Here is a 19,363-nt window from a genome sequence, read left to right on the forward strand (position 1 = left end):
TATTAAATGTAAGACTACACCAAATCAAGAAGGAATAAAAGAATGGGTCATGAAGAAATAACCCAGGGCATCCTTGATAGTTGGCATGGTGTCAGAGGGATTTCTATAACAAATGGATTGGAAAAACCTCTATGCAAATTTCAATGCCATGATCAGAAGATGAGGAAGACTTGACTTTGGAGATGGAACTCGGTGATGTGCCTAATCAAATAATAAATGCACTTAATACATTTGGTTGTGATTCAGGTGTCAAATTTCTTGGAGTCAAGGACTCAACTTATCCTGTCATACATTTATACATATGTGTGTATGATGTGATGTATTCTATGTATATGTGACTTACAATGCATTAAAATAACAAATACTGCATATTAGAATGAATGAAATATAGCAATTATATATTTCTTCTTTTTCTAATGTATTTATGATATGAAATAACTGTAAAAGAAGCAGATCTGTACAAAATTTAATGCAATAAGGAAAATATCCTTCCAGACGACTTTAGTAATGCAAAATTCTTCTTGAAATTACTGTGTTTATAAGTATATACTTATTTAGATTGGTTCAATTTTCATTGCATAGCATCATCATTTTTTCAGTAATCTGAGCATTTTTGTCTAGCTAACACATGCATTATTGATGGGAAAATATGGTACACAAAAACTTTTTAATTACAATGGGAAATGTTACAACAGTTGTCAACAAATTAAGTTACAGAATTAATTTAAACTTAGTGTACTACTTCCAAAGAAACTGCGGGAGATGCAGCAACAGTAACTTTTAATTGGGTCATATGCTAATGTGGATTTCACTACAACAATTATGCAAATTCAAAAAAATTATGCAGGCGAATTCACTACATACTGTTCAGCATATAAGTTGGTTTACAGTTATCGTTTCAATCAGGTAATCATCAATAAATGCCTAAAAATACTGAATTATTCGAGCAGTAAAAGAAAAACTGGGAGGTGATGGTTTGGGTCATGATTGAGATTCATTGGACACCTCACTCTTCCATCAAGCAATTGGGCAGTTATATCTTCATTATAATCAGAAAATATGTTGGTACCTGAATCTTCCAAACCATGTATGGAAATGCTCTAAAAAATAATTGATTTCTAATCAGACATGTTAACATTAAACTATGCATGAAAAGTAAAAATGTCATATCAATAGATAAAAATATCTTCATGATGAGACATTAGAAAGCATTTGATGTCATTTTAGGAACTGTCAAATGGCATACCATATCTTGTGATAAGAATTTAGGGGACATTCAAAAATTTCTATGTTCAAATAACTAACAGTAAAAAGCCTGCCAATAAATCATGATTATCAAAATCAGTTTATGAAAGATAGCCACCTACCCTGACAACATTTGCGATAAAACCAAAATTATGCAAATGAAAGAATAGAGATCAAATATTTTCCTATTATACACCATTCTAGAGGCATCTAATGAGTAAAATGACAACTTCTTGAAGAAATCAATCATAAACACCATTTTTCAGAATAGGAGCAAAAATATTATGATGACCATGCTTTTATGGACAATTCAATTTTAGAAGGAAGTAGTTTTCGGTGCTTGACACGGGCATGTCAGGTCAGTGGTTAAGATATTATATAATTATTCGTTGAAATTAATAACATCATGATACACAAAATTAAACAGAGATTTAACATAGGTCTCTTTTTCTAAATTTACAAAAATAGGACAGTATTTGATGGGAAAGATATCATTTTTTAACAGAATTGTAGCAAGTGAATTATCAATGATTTTTTGCAGTGTGAGAGAATGGTGGATAAACGTTCATTAGTGTGTTAAATAACACTTGGCATTCTGATGCACATTAAATATATATTTCCTCAGCATTCTTTGGAAAATGGACATGGATTGCCAGGGTAGATCTTCAGTTGGGTATTACATTTTTATTTATGAACATTTTTTTTTAACAAATCACTTATGGTGCATTTCAACAGTGTGTCAAGCAATGAATATCCTAGTTGTTTGCGAGCAAATTCCTTGGAACACATCTCATACATCTATTGTTTTTTGAAAATGTCAACATGTACTTTTAAAGATTGCAGCTTCGAGCAAATGCTTTTGAACATATCTTGAATTTGTATGGTTTCCTATCAGTGTATTTCAATATGTATGTGCCTATGAACGTGAGAATTTAGAGTAAATTCTTTTGAACATATTTCACATTTGAACGATTTCTAATCAGTATGTCAAAATATACTCTTTCTCTTAAACTTGCTGTTTAGAGTGAATGATACATAAAATATCATGTACTCTTTTCTCCTCTCATCCGTGTGTGTCATCAAGTGTTTATTAACATAACTACTGCAAGTAAATGCTATAGAACATTTTGTACATCTTTTTGACTTTCCATCAGTATGCAACATCATGTTTGTCTTCAGGGAGCCATTTTGAGCACATGCTTCAGAACATACTTGACTCGCGTATGGTATCTCATCAGTGTGTGTCGTCCAATGTGCCTCGAGAGAACCGTTTTGAGCAAAAGCTTTAAAACATATCTGACATGTATGTGGTATCTCACTAGTATGTGCCTTCATGTGTATCTTAAGATAAAATTTTTGAGTAAATGCTGTTAAGTATATCTCATACCTGTATGGCCTGTTCCTAATGTGTGTTGCCATGTGTGCCACAAGATCTCTTTTTTGTAAAAAAAAAAAAAAAAAACTCTTGAACATATCTCACATTTGTGTACATTTTCATTAGTGTGTGCCTGCATGTGCCTCCTAAGATTACGATTTTGACTGTAACTTTTAGAAAATAAGGCACAATTGAATTCTTTCCCACCACTGTGGGTTGACATGTGGATCCTGAGTTCACCTGGTTTTTGGAAGGGTGGTGAGCAATGTCTCTTTTTTACAGCATGCACCAAGTCCACATGTGCATGGAGGTCAATTTTGTTCTCAAATTCCTCGGAGCAAACATCACATCTAAATTGCATCCCCTTCTCAAGGTGAACATGAACCACATGAGCTTTGAGAAAGTTGCTAGCTCTGAATGCCTAGTTGCAAAATTGACACCTATGCATGAAACTTCCTGCACCATCTTGGCCGTGGCTATCATCTGAAGAAGTTGGAGAAAGCAATCCATTAGTCCTCATAAGGGCACTGAACATAGCAATCCTTAGAAGCTCATACTTCGTCAACATGACCGTGAAAATTGACTTTTTATGTGCTAGTTCTTCCTTTCTTACTTCCCGATAAAGATTTATCTTTGCTGTACAGCGCACCGATTTCACCCTTCCTCTGAAAACTTTCCATATCTTCACACTGCGTCTTCCACCTGCTTCTTTTGAAATAATCTCAAGAAAGAAGATCCTAATGCCAATAAAAATAGTTACGAAGAACTCCTATACCGGTATTTCGGTCACACAGGTGACCATCAACGGGGAGAAAATCAAATAGGGCACTTGAACTAAGAAGAGGAATGTGCACAGGCACCGTCCAAAGTCAAGTGCGTCACTTGCACTTTACTTGACTCCACATCTTCCATGCTTCTTTTGCTTTATTTGTCGCCCGCCTCAATTTATTGTTTAACTCTTTGTACTTCAATTTACCTAACTCTGTGTTTACATTCTTCCATTTTCTCCTCTCATCCATCTTTGTAATCATCTCATCCGTGATCCATGGTTTCCTAGTCCTTTTAGCGTTAACGGTTCCAATAGTGTCTTTTGCGGCTTTAGACAACCCTTTCTTGATACTTTCCCATTTTTCTTCGATAGTACTTAGCTCTCTACCATCCTCCATGATTTCCTCTACCGCCTGTTTGTACTCCTTCCTTCCCAAACCATTAAACGCTTCTACATTCCATTTTCTGACTCGCCGCCCCTGCCTTATCTTTTTTAAACGGACGCTACATTTCAAAACCACTAAATTGTGGTCAGAGTCCGCATCCGCTCCCGGGAAGCTGTGCGAATTTATCACACTGTTCCTAAACCTGTGTCTAACCAGGATATAATCGAGCCGATACCTTTCTGAGTAACCTGGCATTTTCCATGTATACCTGCGTCTTTTGTCTTGTGTAAACCAAGTGTTGGTGATGATTAACCCCAGTCTTCTGCATAACTCAACTGCTTTCTCCCCGCGGTCATTCCTCGTGCCTAAACCGTAGTCCCCCACCTCATCTCCATCTCTTCCTTCGCCTATCGTCGCATTCCAATCCCCCATCACTATCAAATATTTCCCTTCAGGAACACACGCGATCATGTCCTCTAACTGATCATATATCCTATCGACCTCTTCTTCCTTATGGTTGCTCGGTGGCATGTATACCTGAATAATAACTAAGTTCGTCGGTTCTGCTTTTATCTCCACTAGTAGTATTTTATCCGTTGCCTGCTCTATGTTGACTACGCTTCTTCCTACCTCTTCATTTAATACTATGGCAACCCCTCGTTGGCTCTCGTCCCCACCGCTGTATATTATTCTATACTTATCACTCCAGTAATCCCCGCTATTTTTCCATCTCACCTCGCATAGACCTAAAATATCGATATTTTCCCTTTCCATCTCTCGCTTAACATTCCGCAATTTCCCTGTTCTCATCATTGTCCTAACATTCCACGTTCCTGTTCTAACTAACTAGGTCTTCTTCTCCTGCGTATTCTTTCCTGCTTCTGCTGGTTTTCCCTTGCAATGGTTTCGATGGATGACGACCGCGGAAGCCTTGCCTCCCCCGCTGCCGGGCACGACACACGGCCGTTTGGGCCGAGCCCTGTAGTTCCCAGTACTCAAAATCTCTATATTGTCCATTACTTTTTATCTTGGTAATGATAAATGAGGTGGTTTCCCGTAAGATTCATTATGGGTACTATGGAAAAATAACCATTAATTTAAACATTCAGTAGTTGTCATAGCAATATAGAAATACGAGCATATTCTAGACTATACAGTGTCCCTATTATATTCCGTTTTTTCATTGGAATGGGTTAAAAATTGCTACAGTCTTTGACATTGACGGAATAATAAACTTTGAAATAATTTAAATACTTTCGATTGATACGTGTAATATGATACACAATGACATGTTTCACATTGTTACTCCGAGTTTCTCTGGTGTATACGAAGGATATACACCAAAAGGCGAAAATTCAAAGGACATGCCTTAGAAGCATCTTACCTTCAAGCATATTACTTTCATCTCGGTAAAGGAAATATGAAGATATCTAATGATAGCTGTAACCAGCTAAATAGTAATTTTGCATAATTTACATTAGCCTGTGTGTTCCTAGCGAAATAAAGGTAATTAAGCTTTCCTATGCTAAAATTAAAACTGTTAAGGTGAAATCATTAACATGTGCCTCTATAGACAAGTAGCGAATTTTTAAAGCAGCGAGACAGCGTCGAAAAATTATTTGACCGTGTCTTTCAGACTCGCCGCAGGACTTTCAAGAAGGATATCGTAATGTGGGAATTACATTGAATAACGAAACAACAGAACTTGGAGTATTTAAACCTCACTCTGGAGCTACAACAGCATTTTAAAAACTGATGTTTCGGGTGCTAATCTTCAAAGTGACGATATCCAAATAAATGCTCTTTAGAAGACCATATATATCTTCCTTGATTCCTATGTTTATTTAAATGCTTTCGACAGATTTAAAGTTTGATCTACTATTCTTTTTCGAAGGCGAGGCAGCTCGTAAAAACAGATTCTTTTCATAACTATGATAATGTACCTTGGATGGTGCATCACTTTCATTAGTCTGAGGTTGTTCATAGCCAAATAAAGGTGTATAAGTTTTACTGATGATAATTAAATCATAATAAGTAATTCTTGCATAAATTCATTGTTAATCTTACATTTAGGCTTTGAAACAAAACCTTTCTGGATCTTTTGACCCGGGTCTCTCGAATGAATGAACGGAACATATAAGAACTAATTATTTTTATCGATACCACTTTAACCAAGAATACCTATCATACTGTATTCCCTTCTAAACATATGATAAACGTTTTTTTTTTATTTTCCTTCGCCTGAATACAATATTACAACTAATTAGCCCGAAATATGAGTGTCCGGATTAAGATCCTCTCTTTCTACATCAATCGATACCACTGAATTCAAAAGAACTTCTCAAATGAATGGAACAGATGAAGAACGGAATGCAAGTGCCAAGCTATTAAGTTACATATTTTTTGGTTTCGACTGGTTTAAGAACTATAAATACTATTTCAAGTAAATTTTGCATTTTCACTTTAACGTTGGATTGTCCAGGAAATCATTCGACGTACTCTAAAACCTTCAAAATGTTGGATAAACCCGAATATGAAGTCTGCAGATTGTGTTTAAGCAGTCGTGGTGTGTTGATCAATGTTTTCGGCGAGAATAGGAAATTACAAATCATGTTGGAAAAGACCATGGAGGATTTAATAGGTGTTAAAGTAAGTTTCGTTGTCTGTGTTACGTGCTTTTTATAAATTTTGGTTAAAAGCAATCTTAAATGAATTAGTAGTTGTGTTATATATGTTCCGCGCATTTTCGTCAGGAAGTATGGTGATATTTGGGCCACATGAGTTTCGTGTATTCTGTTGTTAATATCATTTTATTAAATATTATGTTAGGTTGTGAAGGATGCAAAGTATCCCTGGTTGGTGTGTTCTACCTGCATGGAGAAGCTTACGGAATTCCGGCTGTTTAAGCGTCGATGTGCCGAGTGTTTGTCTGATTTTTATTTTCGCATCCAAAAGGGGATCAAGCCTGCAACAGAAGACTGGATTACCAATCGAGAGGAGGTTAGTTGTATCCATTAATATCAACGATATTTCAACGAAAGAAGACATATTTAGCCAAATATAATATTTCGTTGAATCTTCTTTGATGAAGTGGCAGAAAAACCATCATTGTTTCAGTACGATCATGGTTATTTAAAAGTTTTAGTGAATATTGCCCCTCTTCCGGAAGGGAATGAGTAATTATTTGAAATTGTTAATTTTGATTTCTTGGATGCATTATTTCGAGAGGATTTTTTAAAAAGATCTTTTTATGTATTTTCTTTTACTTCTCAAAATGAACGAAAAAAATCACATATAACATATATCAACTAAAATTTTTTTAATTAATAATATATCTGACGAATGCCGATACTTACTTTCTAAGTGCGTTTTACCCTTCAAACCTATATAACAGCACAACACCAAATACATTGGGCATTCAACATTCAGTCTACCTTCGTGTATAGTGCACCAATTTCCACGCTTTCTCCCAAGACTTTCCATATCCTCACTCTGTATGTTCACAATGGTACACTTTATCTCAATGGTATTTAACTCTGTTTATTATTTAATCCATTGTGCTTTCTTCTATTTAACTTTTTTTTCATGCATTCATGTCTGTCTGCCTCCACATAAAGTCAACCATAAAGTCATGATTCCCTTCTGTTTTTCCTATTAAGTTCTGATATTTTTGTTTGTCGGTTTTTTAATTCCTTTTTTAATGTATTCCAATTTTTCCTCAATGGCACATAGCTCCTTTCTCCCACTAATGACTTTCTCTAGTCTGCTGATACTCCTTTCTGATTTACATGGCCAATTCAAGAAAACTTCAATTAATGATCTTACATTTCATTTTATAAAACACCCGTCCCTGCCTTATCTCTATGAATTGGAAGCTACAATTCTCTACTACTAAATTACTATAGTATTCTGCATTCACTCCTGGGAAATTGTGTAAATGAATGTCATAGTTCCTAAATCTGTGCCTAAAACAATTATAATCTTACTGATATCTTCCTGAGTCATCTGACATTTTCCTTGCATAGATATGCCTTTTGTGGTGTTTGAACCAAGTGTTGATGATGACCCCTGTCTCTCCCTTGCGGAACTCAATTGCTTTCTCCCTGTGATCATTCCTTCTACCTAAGCTGTAGTCCACCACCTCATCACCATTTCCTCCTTTGCCTTTTATTGCATTCTAAGATCCAGTCCCTATGAAACATTTCCCTTCAGGAATGCACACCCTATTATGTCCTCTAACTGATGGTAAATCCTATTGATTTCTTCATTCTTATGTTTGCTTGGTGGCATATTGACCAGAACAAGGTTTGAGTCTTGTCAGTTATGTGTACGTATAACAATAATATCCTATCATTTGCTGGGTCTAAGTGTGATATGGACTATTAATCTTTTTATTCAATATTATGGCCATCCCAATATTAAGTGCCATGAGTATTCAGGGTTTCAGGCTCAGTATTTTGTAGTGCCTGGGTCAATCTAAAATATACCCTCATAGAAAAGGGTTTTGCAATAAATTATTTGAAGTTTAATAAACTTATCAATTCTGATTATTTCTCACTTATCTGCATGTGGTTTAAAAGATAGGGAAAATGTAGTTAAGGGTTGGAAAATAGGATTCTTTATTATTAGGCCTGTGTTTGATTACCATGCATATCATTATGGACATTCTGTGCAGCATAAAAATTTACAGGGTACCATATGTCTCCCTGGAAAATGATTAGTATCAAAGGGGAAAAATTCACTTCCTTCCCTTCTTAATACCATGCTAATGGTTGAATATCATATGATGGGCTTAGTATTTGGTGGACCCTATCATCATCCATGAAACTGACCTTCTGTTTAATTCATGTGCTTTTGACTAATAAGGAGGAGAGTGATGTCCTGAGCCATGACAACAAGGGAGCACAGAGCCATGGAGAAAATTTCGTTGAAGGAACATTGAGCAAAGGTTGGGTGTTGAGTAGTGCCATGGAAGCTGTTAATCCTTCAGATCAAACTGAAATGCTTCAGAGGGAGGACACTAATACAGCTGGCAATTGGCTAAATTTTACGTCTGATAATAATTGTAATGAATTGGCAATTAAGGTGAGTAAATTAGGTAGTTCTTTGTCAATTTTGCATTGCCGTCAATTTTGATAATGTTTCCCAAAGTTGATTATTATGTTGTTAGGTTTTTTTTTCTTATGTAGGGTTAAGTAATGCTTTATAAATCACATTGTGTCAATACCAAAACTTTCACTTAAATGGTAGACTAATAAAATTATTTCATCACTTTTATGAATATTTTATGCTAGTTATATAATTGCCAATTTTCTAATGTGTTTTTTGTTTTTCATAAAAAGTTAATCCTGCATGGTTCTCATGCTAAAATTATATGAAACAGTTCAGACAAAGTTTTGCTGCCATGATGCTCTTAGTTTAAAATGTTGACAATATGATATTATTGAATTGTAACATTTTCATGCTTTGCATTAGTTTCCTGATGAAATCAAAAAAGAGTTTTTGTGATGACCCAAATATTAGTGCTGTTGACAAGAAGGCTGTTGATGTCCCAGATGACATGATCATTGTCAAACCATTCCAATCAACAGTTAATTCTTATCCATGAGACCTTACCCATTGCGTACAAATTTTATGGCATCCTAATTGTTGAATAATTGAGCCAACATGTTCCATGGATATTTCAATATAGTTTATGATACACTTTTGAGTGATTTTCCAGTAGTTTTAAATCAAGTCTTGGATGAGTTTTCATTGTTTATTGTTTATGACAGTGATGGGATGTCTGCTCGATGTTTGATCAACAAATTTTCTAGGCACCTTATCATAAAAATTTTCTCCTCATCAATTAACGGTAAACCCCTCAATGGCATTGTCTATAAACAGCCTTTGCACAAAAATGAATCTCATAAGAAGTCACTTTATCTGAAGTTAAAAAATCAACAACAGCATGTTATTTAACTTACATTGGCATTCCACTAGAATAAACAGAAGAGCTTTGATTAAATATGCAGTAGAAGTCTGTTCACTGCCAATGATGATAAACATCGCAAACTTATCAAAGATTCGATTCAAAATAACCAGTGAATCATTCAAAAAGATATAGCAAACCATATTGTATTATCCAAGGAATCTGTTGCCTTCATTATTTGACAATTAGGGTTCCATAATATCTGTGCATGATAGGTATGATGCTGTCTCACAGACAAGAACAAACAGCATTGATTGGAATACTGTGATCCGCCCTCCTTATTCCAGTAATCTTGCCACTCGCAATTTTCATTTTCTCTTCAACTCAAGAGAAACCTCAAAGTTTAATGGGTATACCTTGGGAAGCTGTTGATGACAGCATGATGTTTAACTTGCATTCCCATCCAGAGGGCCCAGGTTCAAATCCCAGCAGTGTTGAATATTTTCCAGAGGTATCTCGATCCCTACTTGAGGTGCTTCGTGGAGGGCACTTTGAGTGAGTATGCCGTCCATTGGATGAGAGGTTAAGCTGTGGACCCCTTGGCACCTTTCATAAAGATTAGGCTAATGCCAATGCTGGGTTTCTCTCCACCCTTCATCCTTTCCTGTTCATCTCCTATGGCACAAATGACCTCAGCTGTCAGTCGCCTCCCTCAAATACTACTGCTACTTGCATTGACAGCACTAGAACATATCTCCATACTTCTGCTTCTCAAAATTCACTGGATGAATGTAATGACCTCAAACCTTGACGTGCATTTTAAGAAAGAATGTTACTTCAGCATGCCACGAGGAGTGTCTCTGAAGGTCCTTTTGTCTATGATCTACAGGCATATGTGCATTAGTTTTCAGTTAACCCTCATTTTATTGTGAAGTTGGCTATGGGCACTGAAGTATTAAGTTAGTTTTTCTCTATCTTATCTCTTATTCTTTTATTGTGCTAAAGATTTTAGTTTTTCTCACACTTTTAATATATATTTAGTAACATGCCTCTCTTTACAAAATAGAGCTTGATACCAAATCTAGGACAGGCCCATCTTTATCCCTGCATATTTTCTTCTTCCTTTCATCCTGTTCAATATCCTCATATCTGTACTTCTTTGTTTTTGCTCATACTTCCTTGCTTACCTAACATTCTTCTCGTTATATCTCATTCTTCAACATACCACTGATAATATCCTCTTTCTGTTCACCTTTATCCTATCCTGATGTCTTTGTATTTCTCCCAACAGTCTGTCCCTGCACAATGCCTCGGCATGCCTTTTGCACTTTGTGGTTGGTTTTCCTTTCATTTCAGCTCTAGTGGTCCAGAAGGACTGCAGATCCAAATATTGTGATTGTATCAGTTATTAAAAGAATGTAAATACCATCAGTTGACCATGTAAACTCCATTGTAAAGCATACTTATATTTAATTCTAATTTATTTCTTTACTTATAATCTATAGGAGTAAAAGTATAACCTTTTTATCTCAACTCCTTTTAACTTGAATTTAAAATGTTGCCAATATTATAATATCAGTGATGTTGAAAGGTTGACATCCTAAAGAGAAAGCTTGGCCAAGATAAAGACATGAATTATTTTAATTTAATAATTGCTAAAGTTATTCCAGGTTTAAATGTGAATTATAGAGTTTTGCATAAATTTTAAATTAAATTATGGCAATTTGGTAGGCATTTGCTGAATTTTCTGTATGGATATGCTCTTTGTCTAATTTTTCAGGACCATGGGCAAGTTGATGAATTATGTTTGTCTAGTAATAAGGATGTGGTTATTAAGGAGGAATGGGTTGTGAACATTCCTCAGGAGGAAGGATGCCTGGTAAGGGCTGCATCGCAGGAACAAGGTAAGGAATGCATTTCACTTTGGCTGATTTCTGGTGATGTAGAACTGCTGTAGATTAAGTCACAAAAAAAGGCAGAATGCTAAATTGCAAGTATCATATTTTGGTTGGTAATTTGTGAATACCACCTCAAAACCATTTAGGCAAGTTACATTCACTTATCTGAACATCAGTTGTGATATAAGGGCAGTTTTATTCTCTGGTATAGTCGGCATGCATGTGTGTGTGTGTGAGTGTGCACAAACTGAGGCCATAAAATCCTTATTTTGAAAAACTTAGTCCAGATCAATATTTTTCCCTTCAAAGTACTTTCCATTTGTTGTTATATACTTATTGCATCTTCTTTTTTACTGTGTTAAGTAACCTTGGAAGTCCTTGGCAGTTTGGCTTTTAAATTTTCTCATGGTTTCTTGTTTCATTGTGTTCACATCTTCTCACTGATGTCCCCTTATCATATTTATGCCTTTTGAGAAAAGAAAAGAGTTGCAGGAGACAAGATCTATAAGAATAAGAAAGATGATCAAGGATTATAACAATTTTTTGGGAGAGAGCAGCAAATAATCAATTCAACTTGGGCATACAAGGTTGGTGCAATAACTTTTAGGACTGATTACAAAAATCAAAATTTATTGCAGTTATCATTATAATTACTTAATGATCTTCAAAATGCATTCTTCCTGCATTGAACACTTAGGTCGGCTTATCTGCCATTCGTAAAAAGCCTGTTGAAAGTGGGTTTCCAGAATACTGTTGAGAGCCTCTTGTCATTGCTGCTTGAACCACCTTGGTAGAGTCAAACCACTATCCTTTAGCTCCCATTTTATTTGCGGAAACAAGAAAAAGTCAGTTGAAGACAGGTCAAGGCTTTTGGAAAGATGAGGCAACGTTGCCATATCAAATTCAAAATTTCCACCTGAGACAGTTTTTTTTCCTAGCTCAAGACTTATGGCACCAGCTATTGCGCAAACTTTCCTCTTCACAAGATACTCTGTTACAAAGAATAATGTGAACAGTTCCAACTAATATAATGCTTTGCTGATTGAGATAATAGTTAAACATCTGTCAGTCTAAAACTTTTTTCACTGTGGCCACCTGAGTATCAGTTTGAGTGGTCATTAGGCATCTGATGTGGTGCTCAACTTCAATGAACTGGCATTCCTTTAACATTTTGTGCCATCCAAAAACTTTTATGGCTTAAGGCCTCATCCTTATAAACCTGTTTAATGAATTCAAGGGTCTCCGATGCAGATTTCCCAAGTTCAATGCAAAACTTCACAGCATAGCATTGCTAAATAGTGTGCTTCATTTTGGTGTGATGACTCCCCAAACAATCACATCACAAAAATCCACCTCCTGTCTCAATGCATGCCCAGAGGCAACTGAACTAAAGTGCCTGAGTATTAGGATACCCCTCTAACAAGCCAACCGGTTGGACCCCCATCTACCGCTCTGTTGAGACTACAGCAAACCAGTCATGATACTTGTTGTATGGACCCTGTAATTTTTCACATATTTTATACTCAAATGTTCAGTTAAAATACTGTGCACTGTTGATTTTCCTAAATTCAGTTCATCAGCTATCATTCGGACAGTTATCTTTGAACTGCTTGATCTACTTGGAAATGGATATTTTTTCAGAGCATTTACACCTTAAATAGCTACCAACATTTTAGTCATTTCTCGATAGCTTTTATGGCACATAAACAAAAACTTGATGTTTATTTATTGCTCTGTGATTTTGTGAATTTCCATTTTGGTCAAACAAAAAAGGGACAACAGAAATTAACAAAAATGGCACCATATACAATGCTCAAAGATCCTCTAAGCAGGGATGGCTTAGTGGGTCTCAGCAAACTAGTACCTCTAATGAGGAGGATGAGTAGGCTGAGGAATGGCTGCCAGATTATACAAGTTTGCACATTTACTGGACAAACCTCTTATGTTGTATATGTATGAATGTATATATGAAAGGAAATTAAATTTAAAAATGTGTTTCTTTTCCGTGTGTTTCCATGTTTTTGTCATGTGTCTATTATTGCTAACTTCATCTATATTGTTATTCACATCCCTGAGAATTTGCTTTTATATATATACAAACTATATATATATATACACACACACCTAACCTCTGGTCTATCATCATCCCAATATATATATATATATATATATATATATATATATATATATATATATATATATATATATATATATATATATATGTATGTATACAAATGCACACACACACATTCAAACAAAATCCTGCCAAACTGAACAAATACTCATTTACATAGAAACAGATATAAGGAAAAAGGTTAGGAACAAACATAAAGGACAAGCACAGGAAAGGTGAGGAAGGCAGAATCAAGCAGATCAGAAATGCAAAAATAATTCTTAGACTGGGAAGTATTTTTGCATTTGTGATCTGCTTGATTCTACCTTTCTCACCTCTACTGTGTTTGTCCTTTGTGTGTTCCTAATATATACAAATATATATTCATTGGATAACAAAACTTTCAGATGGTGGCAAAAAACAGGATGGTGTAGAGAATATTTTCCATAAATGTCAAATTTGCAATGAGGGATTTGCACAAAAAGAGATCCTCAATGTTCATGTGAACCTTCTGCATCCTGTAAAGCTGAAGAAAATTAGGACTGACCTTGATGCTGATGCTATTAAGTGCACAAAAGAGGATGAAGCAGATGTGATGCCATACAAGTGTGCAACTTGTTTGAGATCATTCTCACGAAAAGGCAAACTGAAGAGTCACATGTTAATACACACTGATGAAATGCCTTACAAATGTGAGATATGTTTAAAAGGTTTTCATGAAAAGCAGCTCCTTGAGTGTCACATGTTCAGTCATTCAGGGAAAATACCTTACAAATGTGAGATATGTGAAAAGATGTTTACTCTCAAACAACGCCTTAAGGATCACATTCGTGTACATGCAATGAAGAAGCCACACAAATGTGAGGTATGTTCAAAAGTGTTCACACTGAAACAAATGCTTACAGAGCACAAGTTGACACACAGTGGTCAAAAGCTTCATAGGTGTGAGATTTGTTCAAAGGCATTCTTCCAAAAGCAAAGGCTTAGGAGGCACATGTTAATACACAATGATGAAAGGCCCTACAAATGCGAGATATGTTTTAAAGGTTTTAATCAGAAAATACATCTTAAGTCTCATATATTGAACCATACTGGGGAAAAGCCTTATAAATGTCAGTTGTGTCTAAAAACGTATGCTCTCAAACAATCCCTGAAAGTTCATATGTATATCCATACTGTGGAGAAGCCACACAAATGTGAGATATGTTCAAAATCATTCACACTGAAACAACAGCTTACTGAGCACGGGTTGACGCATATTAATGAAAAGCGGCACAAGTGTGAGGTATGTTCCAAGGCATTCTTGCAAAAGTCATATCTTAGGAGGCACATGTTGATACACACTGGTCAAAGGTTATACAAGTGCTATATATGTTTGAAAAATTTTAATCATAAATATCACCTTAAAGATCATATTCGTTTACATGCAGGACAGAAGTTGTACAAATGTGAGATATGTTCAAAGGCATTTTCACATAAGCCTCATCTTAAGAGGCATATGTTGACGCACACTGGTGAAAGGCCTTAAATGATATATGTATGTTTAATAATATGCTACTATAATGGGGACTTGTAAATCAAACAGATACAAACAAGAAAAAGGAAATAAGTAAGGAAGGTAAAGAAGTGCCCTGAGAAAACCAGCCACCAGTGTTATTGCTTGCCGAGCAGGTCTCTTCCAAGAAGAAGCATTCTTATATTTACATGTTTAAGGAATTGTACCTAATTTGTAAATGAGAGTATTGAGGAAACGGACCTTGCAAATCACAGGTTCTCATACTTATGGAGTTAACAAGGTTTCAGCCCATGACATACCCATCAAAACAGAAATAACAAGGACTTATGTAAACAAGCACTCATGTATATTAAAATGTTGAGAATCACATACACTCCATTCTTCAGGCTTTACAAGGATTCTTCCTATGCCAGAGACTTATCAATCGCGCAAACAAAAACAAGGGAATAAGTACTGAGAGTAAATAAGTGCCCAGAGAAAATCTGACAACCAGGCATAGTGCCTGCCAGGGCTGGCCTCTTCTGAGAAGAAGCATTTTCATATTAACATTTTAAGAAATTGTACCTATTTTGTAAATTAGAAAATTACTTCTCAACCTTTTGTTATGAATGAAAAATTGTCTATCAATCCCTACATTAATGGCTGTTGTGTTCATATTACATGCAACAATAAACTCTTATATAAATGTATGCATATTCATTGAATAAATATTCACTTAACCATAAGGTGGATCAAATTGCATTTCTCCTTTGATTTCACCCAACAATCCTCTCATGGATGCATCCCATGCCATAATCTTCTTCCCAACAGCCTTTTCAGATCTCAGTCCCGCACTTGCTCCTGATAGTAGTCGGAAATATGTACTGGTAGCCAATTAGCCTTCTGTCTCTCCACAGTCCATTCATTTTTTCTGCATTATACTCATTATTTTTTAAAATATACATAATCAAATGCCTTTTCAACAACAATAAAACAGGGAAATATGTCCTCTTTGTATTCTATCAGCCAATCACTTTGTGCCCTCATTACTGCTATACCTTTCTCATTCTTGACCTCAAACTGAACATCCTTTCAGTAATAATCATCCACCATTGCTCTCCATACTGTTAGATGATCTTAAATATGTTGGCTGTGTGCAAAATCAAAAACTTTGCTATATTTCATACAAATTGAATCCTTTACCTTTCTTGGAATACAAAAATGGCTGATCAAAAGAATTCTTTTGGACAAATTCCTCCTCATGTCAATACTATGATATAATCCGTGGTTTCTCTTCCTTCCTCATTTTCCTATACCCATAACTAGTTTGTGATTATTCTAGTAGTTCAAAAAATCAGGCTAATATCATGTCAATTTGATAAGGACATAAGAGGGTACATAATTTACATCAGTATATGTTCATAGCCAAATAAAGTGTACCTATAACTAATTAAATGGATAATGTTAACTTCATACCATTCATAGGTTCATGAAAAAACTTCATAACATGTATTGCCCATTGAAAATGCATCAAAATGTCTATATTCCATTCATTCTTCTTTAAGGTCAGGCTCACAAGTTTCACAAAAGCCTTAGTTATGAAGTCAACATTGAAGATCATGTGGAAGATTATGGAAGAATAACAATGAATTTAGGCTTTGATTAGCTGTCATAGCTCTGGAATAATATAAATATATCCTGTTCTACTCTGCCGTTTTTCCTATCTATATTTTCCTGATGATATATCACATGAAAGCCATGTAGCAAATAGTAAAGAACCGTTAAAATAATTCTCCAAGCATTGGTGTGTTTTAGTCATTGTAGATATTGTTAGGAAAGAACACAATAGACAAGTCACATTCTGACTTGGAATACTTTAATTTTTCTTTAGTGCTATGACAGCATGCATAATTTTATTGTTATTTTTCCATATTTACATTGTACACAAGGCCATTATGAATCATATGACTCAAATCTTTGACAAAAAATGATAGGAACATAGACATTTTGATTTTTTTTATGTAAATTTGATATCAATGAATGCCATTGATAATCATCAGATCAGAAACATCCAAGAAAGGCTAGTTGTGGTTTTCTTTTACCTTGTTGCTATATTATGTCTAATTAACCCAACCACTGATCCATTGGGTGACCCAGTTTAAGATTGACTCCTACCATATCCATTGATCCCTTAGCAATTCAAAAGAACTTCTGAAATGAAATTAACAAAAGAAGAATTAAATGCAAGTGCCTAGCTTTTAGGTGTTTACTTTGTGTAGGTGCTGTAGTAGTAACTTTTATACTATATCAAGAATTATTTGAAAGATATCATATCACTTTTCACAAAAACTTATCTTGTAAATCATTTGGAGTAATTTCAAACGTTCAGAATGGGTGATAAGCCAGAATTTGTTTTTTTAAGTTTTCTTTTAATTAATTATTCAATCCAAAACAGCACCACACCAAATGCATTGGACTAAAAGCAATCAGTCTTCCTTCTTTTGTAGTGCATCATTTTCACATTTTCTCCTAAGATTTTCCATACCCTTGCCCTGTGTTTTACAGTAATTCTCTTTTTCCAAAGGTCATTTAACTCTTAATCATTTGACATACCCTTCCAAGGTATTATGTAGATGTACATTGGTACCCTTTTTACATAACTGCTACATTCTTCCATTTCCTTCTCTTATCTGTCTTTCTAATCATTTCAACCATGATCCATGGATCCCTTGTGTTAATGCTTTTAACAGTTTTAATATTTACTTTGTGGATCTCAGTATTCCTTTTATGTTATATTTTTACATTTTTCCATGATAGCACTCGGCTATTGCACTCACTCCAGATTTTCTATACAGCCTTATGAAGCTCCTTGCTTTTATTTCAGTCAATGCTTCTTCATTCCATTTCTTTAATTTTCATCCCTCTTTTACCTTTAAGAATTGGATGCTGCACTTTATGAATAGTGACCCACATGATGTCCTGTAACTGATTACATATCCTAAAGACTACTTCCTTTTTATGATTGTGTGGTGGTGTGTAGACCATAACAATGACCAAATTAGTGGGTTCTGCATTTACTTTTATGAACAATATTCTATCAGTCACTAGGTGTACAGGATCCTCTCCAAAAGCAATGCAATTATCTTTTTTAAGTATTTAATTGAACAGATTTGCACAGATACTGAAGATTCTTCAAACTTCTTTTGGCCTCTATGTATTTTTTCCGGTAACTCTGCCATGACCGGTAAACAAACACCCCAGAAGATATCTTTGGGGACCTTTTGCAAGTTATATATCACAGCTGATTGGGTGTCTTCTATGGATAAAAATGGGTTCCTCTCAGGGCTGCCTTAATCCCAGGGAGCAAAAAAAAATTGCTGAGGTGACATGATGACCATAAGGGTGATAGGGCAGCATTGGCACCTGGTGTTTGGCCAGGAACTCATAGACTTGGAGGGCATTGTGCAGTTTCATTTTGCATTGACATGAGTTGCCAGGTAGCAGAGATGTCTTTTCTTGCCCTGATGATCTTCTTTCAGTCTTTCTAATACATCAATGTAGAACCAGCATTAACTATGTATGCTTGAGGAACAAACTTCTTATGGACCCCTCCTTAAATGTTGAAAAATACAAAAAGTATTGTTTTCACTTTTGATTTGCTCTTTCCTGACTTATTTGGCTTGTTCATTGTAAATCTCTTCCCAGCCATCCTTAAATGTCTTTTACCACCTCAAAAAGTATGAGTAAAACAGCAGATTGTAAGCTCCATGAATCATTTGTTAGTCTCAAGAGAATTTTTCAGTTTGGCAGAAAACCTTTTCATTGCATAGCATTGCTTGATGATAGATTCCATTTTTCCTGGTATGGTCAGCTCACAGAGGTTTACAATAACTGATGTCATGCTACTTTCATATCTTGGAGAGCATGGAGGTCAATTTTGCTCCAGAGATTAGCATCTGCCCCACCTATTCCAAGTGGTTAAATTCCACTCAAGTACAGTGCTGCAAATTCAATTGCATTACTTTTGGAACCCACTCTGTGTGTTTCATAGTCTGATGTTTAACTTTAATTCTATGTTGTTGCTGCCATTATACTTAGTGTCATAAATATTTAGTTTCGAGGGTCTCAGTATTTTGCAGTGCAACGGTCCATCTAAGATCTACCCTAATAAC

The 19,363-nt window shown here is 35.3% G+C and overlaps 1 protein-coding gene across 1 annotated transcript; it reads left to right on the forward strand.

Annotated features, from left to right (window-relative positions):
* Nucleotides 1-6,161: 6,161 nt before the first annotated feature.
* On the forward strand, nucleotides 6,162-15,916 carry LOC139688368 (zinc finger protein 492-like). The gene is made up of 5 exons (XM_071585903.1): nucleotides 6,162-6,423; nucleotides 6,604-6,774; nucleotides 8,641-8,859; nucleotides 11,466-11,589; nucleotides 14,104-15,916. The coding sequence occupies exons 1-5, from the start codon at nucleotides 6,289-6,291 to the stop codon at nucleotides 15,222-15,224; spliced, it is 1,770 nt and encodes a 589-aa protein (XP_071442004.1). The 5' UTR covers nucleotides 6,162-6,288; the 3' UTR covers nucleotides 15,225-15,916.
* The last annotated feature ends 3,447 nt before the right edge of the window (nucleotides 15,917-19,363 follow it).

The sequence above is a fragment of the Hetaerina americana genome, unplaced genomic scaffold (assembly GCF_022747635.1).
Source record: "Hetaerina americana unplaced genomic scaffold, ioHetAmer1.1.p SCAF_2, whole genome shotgun sequence".
Taxonomy (NCBI): Eukaryota; Metazoa; Arthropoda; class Insecta; order Odonata; family Calopterygidae; genus Hetaerina; species Hetaerina americana.